The 14,246-nt window shown below is 33.8% G+C and overlaps 2 protein-coding genes across 7 annotated transcripts; one reads left to right on the top strand and one right to left on the bottom strand.

Annotated features, from left to right (window-relative positions):
- The first annotated feature begins 570 nt into the window (after window positions 1-570).
- Window positions 571-6,385, top strand: LOC123559118 (heat shock 70 kDa protein 12A-like). Its single transcript, XM_045350932.2, has 4 exons — window positions 571-893; window positions 2,179-2,397; window positions 3,189-3,339; window positions 4,135-6,385. The coding sequence occupies exons 1-4, from the start codon at window positions 579-581 to the stop codon at window positions 5,202-5,204; spliced, it is 1,755 nt and encodes a 584-aa protein (XP_045206867.2). The 5' UTR covers window positions 571-578; the 3' UTR covers window positions 5,205-6,385.
- Window positions 6,386-8,195: 1,810 nt separating this feature from the next.
- LOC123557582 (uncharacterized) lies at window positions 8,196-11,467 on the bottom strand. 6 transcript variants are annotated; one of them, XM_053543902.1, is made up of 3 exons: window positions 11,113-11,466; window positions 9,642-9,688; window positions 8,196-9,378 (listed from the first exon to the last, which is right to left on the bottom strand). In XM_053543902.1, exon 3 carries the CDS (start codon window positions 9,361-9,363, stop codon window positions 8,833-8,835), a length of 531 nt encoding a protein of 176 aa, XP_053399877.1. In that variant the 5' UTR covers window positions 9,364-9,378; window positions 9,642-9,688; window positions 11,113-11,466; the 3' UTR covers window positions 8,196-8,832. The 6 variants fall into 6 exon arrangements, with proteins under 6 accessions (XP_053399877.1, XP_053399876.1, XP_053399879.1 ...); XM_053543901.1 differs by lacking the exon at window positions 11,113-11,466 and adding an exon at window positions 9,969-9,987; XM_053543904.1 differs by lacking the exon at window positions 11,113-11,466 and adding an exon at window positions 9,844-9,938.
- Window positions 11,468-14,246: the final 2,779 nt, after the last annotated feature.

The raw sequence follows: 14,246 nt of genomic DNA, 5'->3' as shown, positions 1-14,246 counted from the left end.
ATTAACTTATTGTTATTTCCCATGATTACATATTGCTGTTTTTGATCAATGCTCTTCTTGTTTCGTGTGTAACTAATGCAGATATATTATTAGAAATATAAATAAGATACAAATATAATACAAGTCTCATGAATTAGAAAGAATTAAGATCAATTACTAGACTTGTATTCTATTCTAGGAACAACACCAAATATGTCTTATTAAAGGGACCAGAGAGGTGAATGCGAAAGAAATCTATGTTCTTCTTTATTATATGCACTTAGACCGTTTTCGCATTAATGTTTACAGAAGACACCTATCAAGAGAATTTACAGATATCTATTCCATCAACACCATAGATACATAGCCAGATATTATTTCTGGCAAGGGCGGACGTCCGGCATTCCGTTGCCTAATGGCAAATTGTGATTTTCATATAAAGGCTACATTAACACTTTCCATATTACTAACAAATTAGAATATTTATGAAAAATATACATAGAATTTAAGTGTATCGGAATCAAGTTTAAGTGCATATGAAATTTTATATATATATTACTAAAACACACGTGTTCTCGCTTTGTAGCAATGCTGAAAAGATGTCAGTTAAAGAATGTAATTCGGGTGACTACTTACTTGTTTGTGCTATCGACTTTGGAACGACATTTTCCGGATATGCGTTTTCCATGAAACATGACTACATAAAAGATCCCCTCAGTATAGCGACAAATAACTGGATTGGTCAGTCACTCATTTCACAAAAAGCACCATCGACTGTACTATGTCATCCAAACGGCGATTTCCACTCTTTCGGTTATGAAGCTGAGGAAAAATTCTGCGATCTGGCAAATGACGACAAACATCATGGTTGGTTTTTCTTTAGGCAGTTCAAGATGATCTTGCATTCACAAAAGGTAAGTAAACATTTTATTAACAGGTGCTGATACCAGACCAGAAAAACAAAAAGGCAGATTTTTTCCAGGGGGAGGGTTGTGCAGGAACTTAAGTACAAACACAGATTAACAAGTCAACATAACATTTTGCCATACGTATAAAATAACGTCGAGTATGTCACCTGGCCAAGATCTAGAAACATCAAGAAATGTGGCTTTTGTTCAGATGGAGGTTCGTGGAGGTTCGTGGTCCTCCACGACAAATTTTGAAATTATTCAAGACAAAATGGCACATTTTAAAGCAGTTTGAAGCAACATGTTGAGCAAATCGGGCTAAAATTTTGAAATTAAACAATTCTTATAGAAAAAAAAATGTTGCATTTTAATGTCATTTTAGACAAAATAATCTGAGCAAATGAGGTTGAAAAGTACAAACGGCTAGTCCGAATAATTGGAATACAGGTAAGAGTGGTGGTTCGGGAATTGTCCCCGAGGAAATTATACAAGACAAAATGTTGCATTTCAAATTCATCTCGAACAAATCTTCTGAGCAAACAAGGTTTAAAAGTACCTACTAATAGTCTTGACAAGTCGATAAAGGTAGGGATGGGATTCGAGGGTCCTCTCGGATAAAGTTTAAAATTCAACAAGTCTGGATAAATACAGGAGTAAAGTTTGAATTTCTACCAGATAAATGGTACATATAAAGGGTGTTTTAGACATAAAAGTTTAGTAAAACTGATGCAATTTATGTTTAAATATGAGTATAAGTGTTTAGGGGGATAACCAAATGAGTAACTATTCATGTGAGTTACCGTTAACTCTATCACCGTACCATCTCAGTGGGGAAAATCAGGTTATAAAAGCATGTATGATTTTATGATCTCTTAATGCGACACCTTAACAATGAGGTTAAAATACAAACACATTCTAAAATAGGCAAAGAAACATACACATAGTGAAAGGGTTGATGGTATTTGGTGGTATTTGACGTTGTCAAATATATTTTATAGTCCATGTATGACGGCATCAATGAAATTGAAAATCCTTCAAGTGGATTAGGAGATACAGAGCGGACACAAAATGGAAGGCACATATATAATAAAGCCTGGGGTTATGATTAAATTATTATAAAATTATAATTTAAAATAAACATATTTCTGCTCCGATTTTCAAATGTTTATTTTGCTTTCGGCATCTCAAATTTTGAATCAAAACTGATTTTGTTATGGATACGTTTATGATATTGCTATTCTTGTTGAGTTCCACAGATGCATTTATGGAGACTGTCATATTTTTACCACAGGAACTTAAACGAGCGACATTGCTGCACGACCATGAGGGCAAGAGTATGCCAGCATTGGACGTGTTTGCTATATGTTTACGGTACATCCGAAAACATTTGTTAGACGCCGTTGACAAACAAGGGATGACTTTCAAAGACAACGAAGTAGGATGGGTGATCACAGTTCCAGCCATCTGGTCTGATCCTGCCAAACAGTTTATGAGGGAAGCAGCGGTTCAGGTAACATTGCCAGAAAATCTAACAACTTCTAACACTTTATAAATTCATGTTTTTCACGATTTATGATTATTAACACGTGTAGGTATTATTGTACCTGTTTTGTTTGTTTGAATGTCAAGGACAGCTTTTTAGCTATTCCTCTGAGCATGTACTGCTACCTAGACAAATTCACCTCACTATCACAACAGCAGTGTCTAAGTGATGTGTAGCGGCTGTAAAATATATTATCGAACTTGGACTCATTATTGTTATAATTTATTTTCTTATCCTTGGAGACCACGGAGATAATTCAATAATTTTCTATCACACTGATTCCGCTTAAACCGGTGCTAGGGGGCGTGAGGGGTGTTTCAATACCTGTCATGAACAGACTCAGTCAAATCGAGTCTGCTATTATTTTGTTTGGCTGCGTTCTATGCTTTCAAAGGATCTTTTCACAGATTTTTTTTATATATAGGATGTGGAGTAGAATCTTATACAAAGTTGAAAATCTTTATCGTCCTATGTTTATTTTTTATAAATTTTAGTTGTTAACTTCGAATCGTTAGCCGTCCACCCCACACCCTAATACACTTTCAAAACCCAACAATTGTGTTTACGGGCTTTCATATGTGGAAGCTATAAATGCAGTTGTATCGCTTTATAGCACTAGCACATACAGCATTTAAGAACTATGCACTTCACAAGGTTTTAGATATAAAGACAAAAGAGAATCTCTGGTTTTGATAACTCCAAAACAGTTTTTTTTGCATGCTTAACAATTTTTCAAACGATAAATATTTTATTGTCAGAGTGGAATACCAAACGCGCACCTTGTACTTGCACTCGAACCAGAAGCTGCATCTATTTATTGCAAAAGACTACCTATAGACAGATTAGCTGCGGGATCAACATTACCAGGATTTAAACCAGGAATTACTTACATGGTTGTTGACATTGGAGGTATGAGTACTTTGGTCAAGTTACAAATTAAGTATATTTTGATTTGCTTCTCTTTCCCTGATTTTCTTTATCTAAAGAGATATAATTTAATAACATTTTCTAAAAATATGCTTGTCTTTGTTAAATTTCCCTGACGATATCAGCCACTTTACATAATTATTATTTAAGTGAGAAATAACTACACTTAGCCTAAATAAAATATTAACTCTATTCCGGCCGACCTTATTTTCCTTGACATTCAAAAGGGCAAATTCTTCCAGTCAGCCAATCCGATTGCTGCTGTGATGTTTGTAGTAAAGTTTTATTAAAAGATCAAAGAGTCACACTATTAATATACAACTACTCATGTTTAAATTTGTAACATAATTAGGAAAAGGACTTCAAATGAAGATATCGGGCATTAGTTCCCTGCATGTGCTTTAGCTGGGAATGTGAACATCTGAAATTTAAGGGTTTTATCGTGCTGTATCATTAAAAATAGAAGAAGTGGGAACTGCACATGTCGCCAAGTCTCAATAACAAACATTTATTTTTTAAGGTCTTGTATAAATGGAAAACAGTTGCAATAGTAAATAGTTGTAGTAAGAAACACTTTTGAAAACATTCACTGCTTTCTTTGAAAGTCGGAAATCTTAACTAAGTCTTGTTAACTGAAAGCTTTATTTAGGAAATATTTCATGAGGAGTGAGTAACAATATGCTCATATATAAATACATGTTATCAGTTGTGAAGTCAAAAATGATGTGTAGACATAAATATCAAATTACCATTTAATTCCGAAATTATGCATTACAGGAGGTACAGCTGATGTCACAGTGCATAAAATTCTTTCTGATGGTTCTTTAACGGAGCTACACAAAGCCAGTGGAGGAGCATGGGGAGGAACAAAAGTCGATCAGGCATTTCGAAGATTTCTGGAAAAGTTGTTTGGTTCTAAAGTTATGAAAAGGTTTGCAGAAGAATGCCATATTGATGATTTTGACCTTTCCATGGAGTTTGAAGTGAAGAAGAGAAAAATTAGTTTTGAAAGCACAACCCAGATTACCATGCGGATTCCTGCCAACCTAATGGTTTTGTATAAAGAAGTAGAGAAGAGAACTATCGATGATGTCCTGAAAAAGAATGGATTCGACGATAAAGTGGCAATAAAGGGAGACAAGATGAGAATAGATGTAAAAATCTTCAGAGAGTTTTTCACAGAGTCCATCGAAAGCATCGTAGCACACGTAGGAGATATTCTTCAAAGCCCTCTGTCCAGCGACGCTTCGACTATTCTAATGGTGGGTGGATTTTCAGAATCGCCTCTTGTACAAGAAATGATACGGCGAGCTTTCCCAGAAAAGACACTAGTTATCCCTCATGACGCAGGAACGGCAGTGCTGAAAGGCGCTGTCATGTACGGCCATCAGCCTAAGATAGTGGCAGCAAGAGTCAGCAAGTTTACATATGGAATAAATTTTCACAATGCCTTTGACCCGAAATTACATTTGAAAGGCAAGCGTGTTGTTATCGATGGTAACGTCCTATGCAAAGACATATTTCTGAAGATTGTTAGAGTAGGCGATACACTGAAACTTGGTGAGAAGAGGACAAATAACTTCATTGACACATTTCAAAGTCCAGACAGGAAGCGAATGATAGAGTATTGCAACATATTCGCATCGACTAACCCAGAACCCACTTATATCGACGATGACAATTGCTGGAAGCTGGGTCATGTCGCAATGCTTCCGCCAAAGAATGGATGGCCTGATACAATAGAAGGTAGAGTTGAAATGAAATTTGGAATGACCGAGTTCGAGGTTACAGTCTTCGATGAAATTTCTGGACTAGAATTCAATGCAAATTTTGATATGTTACAATAAATACAAATAAATCCTACAATAATGTTTCAGAGACTATAAATGAAGTGGCTGACATTTTATCATATATTTGTTGATCACTTTAATCACAAAATGTTTTTATGACATCATTTGCTAGAAACCTTATGATTTACCCAAACCATTGATTTTCTTAAACATTGAGCTGGATTTAAACAATTTAACATTTTGATTTCATTACTCTGTATACTTGGCTTGAATATTAATTAATGATTGTAAAATCAAATGTTTTGAATGATAGAAGTTTTGGTTTAATTAACATTTATCTTTGGTTAATTGATTTTGTTTAAGGTAGTTGATCTGTGATGGAACTCGGCAAATTCCGTGTGATTATGTATTCTCGTTAGGAAATTTGGCATTATTTGAACGTACATGTAGCTCAACACGTACACAGCTTTCCATAAAAACCCGAAGTTTGCCGATTTCATAAAATGAAAATACGTATTTTGCCGATTATCGTTACGGGTTAACTACATTAAACGGAATACAGTTATTACCATTAAGTATGTAAGTGCGAATTTCAAGTGTGCAACATTTTAATATTACCACACAATAGATAAGTTTTAAGTTTAAACCTTGTCAATATTGCCACTAAATGGACAAGGGCAAGTTTTAAGTGCGTAACATTTCAATCTTACCACTCAACAGATAAGTGTCAGTTTTAAGTTTATACGCTTGTCATATTACCACTCATTACATAAGTGCAAGATTTAAGTTTATACGCTTGTCAATATTATCATCACTAATTAAGTATGTGCTAGTTTTAAGTTTAAATGCTTGTCAACATAAACGCACATCATATATAAGCAAGTATTAAATTCATAAGTTTGTCAATACACTCACGGTTCTTGCTGTAAGAATAGTTTTTACAGTTTACTTGACATTTTCCAAGAATTTAGTGATATGATAAGATATCAAAAGAATAATTATGTTTGCTGGTCACGGTTTCGAGAACAGTGCAGCCTCTGTCGAGCAAACATCAATGGAAAAACGAACACGTCATTCCTGCGCATAGTGTTGCTCAACAGAGATACATTTACTTGACTGTCAGAACCTCAAACTAAAGCAACAATGACATAACATGTGTGCTGTACCACGTGAGCAGAGATATTGACAATATTGTAAATGTTTAGGTACGGAGGATTAATGTTACTAAATATGTGTGTGTGTGTGTGTGTGTGTGTGTGTGTGTGTCCAAGCTTCCAAGCTTTCAAGATGTACGTAAATTATTACTTAAAATTATGCATGTAATAGATGTTAGGCTATATGTATAAATGTATCAAATTATTCAAGAAAGTATATCATTAAGTTATCCAAGTAAATCTCCCTAGAATATATCCGTAACTCAGAAAGGGTATAATGTGTGTGTTTTGTGTTTATTTGTTATGTATCTTCACTTGTCCTGCATTCTCACGTAATTGTAATTAATATATATTTAGTATGTAGACACGACGACAAGCTTATGTGTAAGTTTGAAATAAAATTCTGCTTTATTTTGTTTTCTTCAATTCTATTTCAATATAATCATCTGCAATGGCCTGCAACTTTTAGTAAAAGTAACACATGGCAGGAAATAAAAGATAAAAGTAAAATGTTTGCAATCGCGAAAAATAGTGACAAAATAAAATCTTAGATGGATATACACTTGTACTCTATTTACAAGACAAAGTTATATTCCTGTAAACTATACCTGAGACATGTGAAAGTATAATACTAGTGGGCAGAATGGGAAATTGCTTTATTCATATATCCTAATATTTAACAAATAAAATCTATACGAAGGTCCATTGGAATAGAAAAAGTGGAAACTCCACAGGTCGCTCAACACAACAAAAACGAAAATGTTGCAGGCTCGGTTTGATTGAGCCTGTTCATGGACGGTAGTGGAAATGCATGCTACCGTCCACGCCCTCTAGTCCCGGGTTGAGCAGAACTCAACATTTACACATGCTAAAAGTACGAAAAAACAATTTAGAGACATTTGCAGATGTGTTCATACGGCGGTGCACATGGAACCTTCAATGCTACACTAGTGTGTAATTCCATGAAAAGCGGCGTATGGTCCCCAGTTAAAATAATGGGTTTGCCCTAAACGAGAAAACAATGAGCAGAACTAAACAAACTGGAATTTAGAAAGGGGATCTGAGGTTATGGAGCCTGCATATCACAGGAACTGCCAAAAGACAAAATTAAAAAGCAGGCACCATGTCCAAGGAGTGATTAAACAATACCCAAAGCTATGAAAGCGGGAGTATTGGAACCACCCAGGCCGAAATGTTCATGCTGAGAAACTAAACAGTACCAGTAACACGACATAAAAGTCGTGCTGAACGATCTGAGAAGATCGAAATATAACAGCCCTAAAATGTAGCCTAAAATGTAACCAAGCAAAATAATAATAGACTCAGTTCAACCGAGTCTATCTCTCAGTTGATCCAGAAAAAACAACTTTGAAGCAATAATTGGCTATTTGTGTCCATGCACTTCTCACAATATATAAGAAAAATACTAAACAACTAAATATAAATGTAATGAGTTGTAAAATCACCGGAAAGCACATAAATCTTGGGGAAAAGATCACTCTGACATCCAACAAGAAAACGCGTAGTGTAAGGAAAACCTCCCACAATGACTACGGATTTATTTTGGAAAATGACACCAGCAAAGATAAATACATAGTAACCATTACAGAGTTTGCAGTGAATAATTGAAAAGTGAAAATGAAATATAGATAGTATTGTGAAAGCTATTTTGATCTTACTCTTTATTAGGCATTTTCATAAACAATTAGTGAATAAGCACGTCAATGAATCGAATACGGCTATTGGTATGAAACTTACACTGAAATAAGTGGTATGCAAATAATTTTATTTTCATTTTGATAGACATCTGTTTGTTCGAATCGTTGGGAACTTCCTAAATGGAAAACGCTTGACAACATGTTTCATGCCATCTTATATATCTAAATAAAGCAAATGATTTAACCATGTTTTATTGCCTATATATATATACATGTAAATAGATAAATTGTATCAGAAATTACAATAAAAAAGCAAATTGGCTGGACAAAAAAAGTTCTTGCCTCTTTACCCTAAGCCAATGATAGAACATGGAAATATTAATGCATATAAATAATATTATGTATATCATAATAACATGAGATATTACATATGTATCTGAATTTCATTGTCGAAAATCTTAGGTATTGTCTAAAAATTAAGTATAATGTTCATCCTGATACACTGTAAATAAGTCAGCTTTAAATTATTATTATTATCCATTATCTAATTCTATTATTATTGGCCGTTCTTGTATATATATTCTTTTAATAAGCGCTCTTGGAAGGATAAAACAATGCAAAATCAAGTTATAATGTCCAGCATTTAACAATGACTAACAAGTGTAGCAGATCTATTTCACAGTTTATTAAATAAATAAAAAAGAATGAATATTCAACAGGAAAAGCAACGTTCCAAAAATCGCAGCTTCATCAAACTGCAACTCAAAGCACTAGAACGTGCACACACGAGCGCGCGCACGCACAGTCTAAAGCTAACACACAAGGACAAAACGACCAAACAAAAGGCCACAATGACGCATCGCCTTTGAACTGTCAGTCAAGGGTTATCCCAGCGGTTCCCTCAGACAGGCTTTCAATGTCATCCATTGTATAATCGCTCTCGTCAAACCCTTCAGATACAGATTCGCTATCAGACATTGCCTCCACATCTAAAACTTTGATGTATTCAGCTGGAACAAAACCTTTCACTAAGACTTCTTCATATTTCCTAGCGTAGTTCAACACCTTTCCGCTTAAATATTTCTTCCGAATTGTATCATCTGACAGATCAATCACCTCCACGTTCTTGTTTTCTTCTAACAGTTTTTCTTTATCAATCTGTACCACCGTGAACCTTTTCTCCGTTTTAGACTTATTTGATTTTTTATAACGCTTTATTGCCAGCCAATAAAAAGCTTCAATTGCCTGCTTTGATGCTGTAGTAGAGATAAAGGGTGACTTCTTCAAACCGTTCACATGGGAAGATACTTTTGCATCAGTTGCTTCGGGATTTCGAGCAGTCAGTCCTTTACTCGGGTCTTCGTCGTCTCTGAGAACACGGTACAAACGTTTTCCTGCAGGCATGTTGAAGTAGTTGCCCTGGAATAAAATAAAATGAAAAGAATGATATACAGAAATGGATGAATCATGATATAATTGCCTCTGAATTAAGCAAACATCAAGTGTGATGACAAAATTGCTGTTCTGAATATACACAAAATGTAGTTTACAATCATAATGATTGTAGTTAAAAAGAGTCACAATTACATGAACCAGTTACGACCTATTCTACTCTCTAAAATCCGAATAATTGAACTAACTTAGACCGTCAGTATTGTATTTGATTTTAAACAATTTCATACTTGTTTCCACTGATTATCAACTCGAACGGATTGATCAAACAGCAACACTGAAATAAAAATAAAATAAAAAGGTTATCTTTTAATTTGCTTTCCGCAATATATCTTTATTAATTTTGAAACATTATACAAGTTTTATTTTTATACTTACAATGTAAGGTAAAGTACTCCAAATGTAAAAGCGAAAGAAGAAGTTAAATTTGACCAGTTTATTTTTGTATATGCTGTTCTTGATCAAGTATACCGGTATAACTAATTTCATAAAACTAGCTTAAGTATCGGATATAAACTAGGTATTCTTCCCTGCGTAAATACAACAAATATCTTTACTCGTCTTAATGCCCCATTATGTCTCCAAAATGATTTACGTGTAGGTATTAAAGGCGAATCTTATATACTCCCGATTAACAACACGGTCTAACGCAGATTATGTCAGATAGGGTTAAATTTCCTCATCGCTGCAATTATATAATTGCCATTTTTGATACAAAAACAACTATATTTTGTGATTGCAATGTAACATAATACTTGTATCTACCTAGATATTCAGTAATTTAAGTTCTAGTAAAAAACATGTGATACTGTGTATAGTCTTATACACGAAAATACCGAATCCTAGAATAAATACGTGCAGTACATGGGTTAGATGATTTATATTCATTACAAGAAAAACTGAACTGTTCCGTATCAATATGATAAGCTCTGTAATGAGAGTTATGACAAACTATCAAGACCCAAAGGAAATAAACCTTATTTAAACACTGCTGCTATTGACATACTTTTGTCACTAAATCTCTCTATCCAATTGCCAGTTCTTATATTTTGTGGTTCATTACTCCAGTACATCAATTTCAATCTTCAAAAGAAACCCACGAATGCATGGCCGTTTTGACCAATACGACGAAATTTATTATTTCTTTGTATATTGTTTAGTATCAAACAACCTGGAACTGTAATAAAATTAATATTGTATGATAGCGTAACGGCTCAAGATTTCAAAACAAGCATGCGGTTCAAAGCTTGTTGCAAAAAGGCATTCACATAATCGTTGGACATCCTAATGTCGCCGATCTAATAAAAATAAACTTGTATTTAATTAATAATGCATAATGTATTAACCCGCCTGCTTATCTCTACAGGGAAAGCGGAATGCGGGGTTATTTTGATTATTGAAATTTTGACAGTTCAAATTTGAAATCTAACATTTGACATTGGTCATGAGATAATGCAGAGCAGTCAGCAGGAAAATTATCCTGGATGGCTATTTTTATGAGCACTGAAAACAATTTATAATCAAATGTCAAATCTATAAAATACCACATTTTTTACCTGATGTTAACCACGATTCCGGGGCAATAAAAATGTCAATACAGATACAACTTAGTTATTTCCACTGGTAATGAACAAATGTAGAGACGGGAGCCAATCTACAGGTAAATGTTAACACAGAGGTCATGTCACTTGTCTTACTCACCTGCTCTTTATCTTACTGCTTACTTTATCTTTACTGAATATTCTTGCAGCTTTAGCAATACTACAGATAGTTTGTGGCGTTTTTAAATCATAATATATGAATCCGTTTCTATATAATAGTCTGTCATAAGACTAACACATAAAAATATGTATACCACTCTTGTTTTCTATCTCTTAATTCAAAATTTTGATCAAGTTTAATCAAGTAATATGTCACAAAACCTCAGTTGAATATCTCACTAAAAATCCTGTAAATGTTTCTAAAATAATGATTTTGATGCTTGTATAGAATTCAGTTGCAATTCTGTGAGTTTTTAAAGTAATATTCAACTTATGTATCACGTAGTATATATTCCCCCTGACCCGGATTATATACTTGTGCAGCTACTAATCAACAGCTGTCTACCTAGACTAGCCACTGGACTGATAATAAAGACTGTGGTAACTTGAAAACTGAGCTTTCATTTATCATACCTTGATGCGAAATAAAGGGCATAATCTAAGGGTGTAACTCATTTTGCTTCATTACGATAGTTTGCCTGCAAGAAACAGAAATGAAGGACATGTTGAATTATGTTTGTTAGGATGAATATCAATGTGTCTGAAACTTTTTGTGATATAAGTCAATTCTTTAAGTTGGATATCAACAGATTTCAACATTTTGACTGGAATGAAAAGGTTGAACTTAAAACATTTAATAAAGTGTGAAAATGATATAGGCAACTTATTTATTATAGGTATTTTCTGATAAACTCCTTCGTCTTATAAAATGTTTTAAGTAACACAAAAAAGAAAAGTAATTATAAATGAACAGGAAAGTGTTTGGATTGCGTAATAGGGGTACAGTGACCTCAAGGGGAGGGGTGCGGTCATGACTGTTTCTTACAATAAGGCTGTTATTACTATTATTGTCATTATTAATATTGTTTTAATAATTATTATTACTAGGTACAACGCCACTGAAAATATCATTGTATAAAAATAGACGTTTAATCAAATTATTCAGTTTCAGTTTCAGTTTTAAGTTTGAAATTTTTTTTATTCTTCTGATGCAGGTTAATGCTGAAAGAAATTAGAAAGCTATAATTGAAATTCAAGAATACATATGATTCAGGTGATACATAAGATAATAAAAAAAGGCACCACTATGGGGTCATGTTATTGTAGAATAATTGATAAGCAAATTTTAAAGTTTGTTGAAAAAAAGGTAAATTGTCCTCTTCTTTCATATGTTGTGAACCATAAAATTTACCAGAATATTTTCTTCACAGCAATTTAATATTTGTTTTTAGGTAGTTATTTTACACCTCCCCACCCCCCCCCCCCCCCCCCCCAAAAAAAGGGAATGAGGCTCCAAAGGGGTATAAATTACTCACATTTCATGATAATTTAGATTAATAAGTAATTATTAGTTAACAGAATCATTGCTGAAATATATTAAGTATATGACAATTTATGATTCACCATTTTATATGTATGGGGGTGTTCACATCTCTTTAATAGGATGTAAGTGGAACTTTAACTGATATGCCATAGTATAAATATAGCTCAAAGACCAGATTATTCTTAAATGTGTGCCCTCTTGATCATGATAATTATACTAGTAGCAAGCCTACAATTATATTCACTAGCAATGTCACCTACACATGTTTCTTTATTCATCTTATCTCCTGTAACATTGGAATATACCCCAAACAGCAATCAGATCACTTGATTCAGCTAGCCAGAGAGACAAGTCAAAGACATTTTTAACCAATTTGTTATCAGCGGAACAGTTGTCAAGTATTTAGGTTTCCGCTGCTTAATCTGGTGGTCAGCATTTCATGCACCACATGACACCAGTACTGGTTTGGGTCCACTTCAGTAAATGTCACAATGACACTGCACAGCTGATAGTTAACATTTTATTATTGTAAGTGTTTCATTACCTGAAAAGGATAACTGATGTTCATGTGAACATGTAGCACCTATTTTCCCAACTAGCTACGTTTTTGGTAGGTGGTGTTTATGAAGTAGCCACAAAAGTAGCCCTGGCTGGATTCCATATACCCCAAAAAATCATTTTGATGTATGATACCATATTGTACTAAAAGTGCCTACGGATTTTTTTCTCAGGGCTTTCGCCAACTGTCTAGTATTCTAACAGTTAAATATTTTCATATTTCATCACTCACACTGTGAAAATACGAAATCTATATTTTCACACTGTGAGAGATATAGCTCCGCCCCCTCATTACATTGTGTATGAATTTTAAATTATTTGCTTAAAACAGGATGAAAATTGTAGCCGCACTTTGTTCCTTATAGTATATTTCTCGATTCAAATTATTTTACTTAAAGAAAATTTCATACCGTTATGCAGCAAGAAATAAAACAAAATGGAACTTTATGTTGCATGCGTCTTTATAACGTCACAGCACGTCTGACGTCATGTCTGTTTACGCGCGTCTGTTACCCGCGCTGAGATTAAAATGGTTGCAAAATGCACATCTCAGCGTAATTGAGCATAAAATAAAAAGAAAATATCCTCTGTGTAAGCTACACAAATGTTGCAAGGTCGCAACGATAACAGACAGTATGTGACAACGTCTCACATACAATGTTGCAAAGTCTCAGCATCATAATTACCATTTGAACTTGTAGAAAATTCTTATGTACATTTTATCTTTACTTCGAAAACATTTCTTTGACATTTTCATAAACACTGGATGATGTTTGAGCAAGGTACAACAATTTTATCAGTATGACAAATGTATTTGTCGTTATCATTTTACACGTTATAGTCTTACGCAGGCTGGAGTAAAATTCTTTGAAATTGATTCATAAAATCATATACAATTTCAGAATGAAAATTAAAATGTAGAGTTAATGCTCTTCAACAGAAATAAGTATCTTCAGGTATTTGCTATAGAAATACTTTCATTTATATCAAATTCCATGGAATGTTGTAAGCATTGTCAGTGGCTCCTACACAAAAGTGGTGTTCAGCTGAACCATAACTCATAGGGCCTATAGCCAATTTTGAAAAAGTGTATACATGTTATGCATTTCAATGTTAACATTTTACGTTAAAAGCGGAAAGAGAATCTGTAAGGTTTTAATACTTGCATGAACATAACAATTTTATTATTTTAT

The sequence above is a fragment of the Mercenaria mercenaria genome, chromosome 5 (assembly GCF_021730395.1).
Source record: "Mercenaria mercenaria strain notata chromosome 5, MADL_Memer_1, whole genome shotgun sequence".
Taxonomy (NCBI): domain Eukaryota; kingdom Metazoa; phylum Mollusca; class Bivalvia; order Venerida; family Veneridae; genus Mercenaria; species Mercenaria mercenaria.
This window is presented reverse-complemented; position numbering and strand designations above follow the sequence as displayed.

Bases quoted from the DNA above. Each gene is read 5' to 3' on its own strand.
- LOC123559118 (XM_045350932.2), top strand. From the start codon at position 579: ATGTCAGTTAAAGAATGTAATTCGGGTGACTACTTACTTGTTTGTGCT. The intron at 894-2,178 runs GTAAGTAAACAT...TTTTTACCACAG, and splicing joins TGATCTTGCATTCACAAAAG to GAACTTAAACGAGCGACATT. The intron at 3,340-4,134 runs GTATGAGTACTT...TATGCATTACAG, and splicing joins CATGGTTGTTGACATTGGAG to GAGGTACAGCTGATGTCACA.
- LOC123557582 (XM_053543900.1), bottom strand. From the start codon at position 9,900: ATGAAATTAGTTATACCGGTATACTTGATCAAGAACAGCATATACAAA. The intron at 9,379-9,789 runs GTAAGTATAAAA...ATTTTATTCCAG, and splicing joins GGAGTACTTTACCTTACATT to GGCAACTACTTCAACATGCC.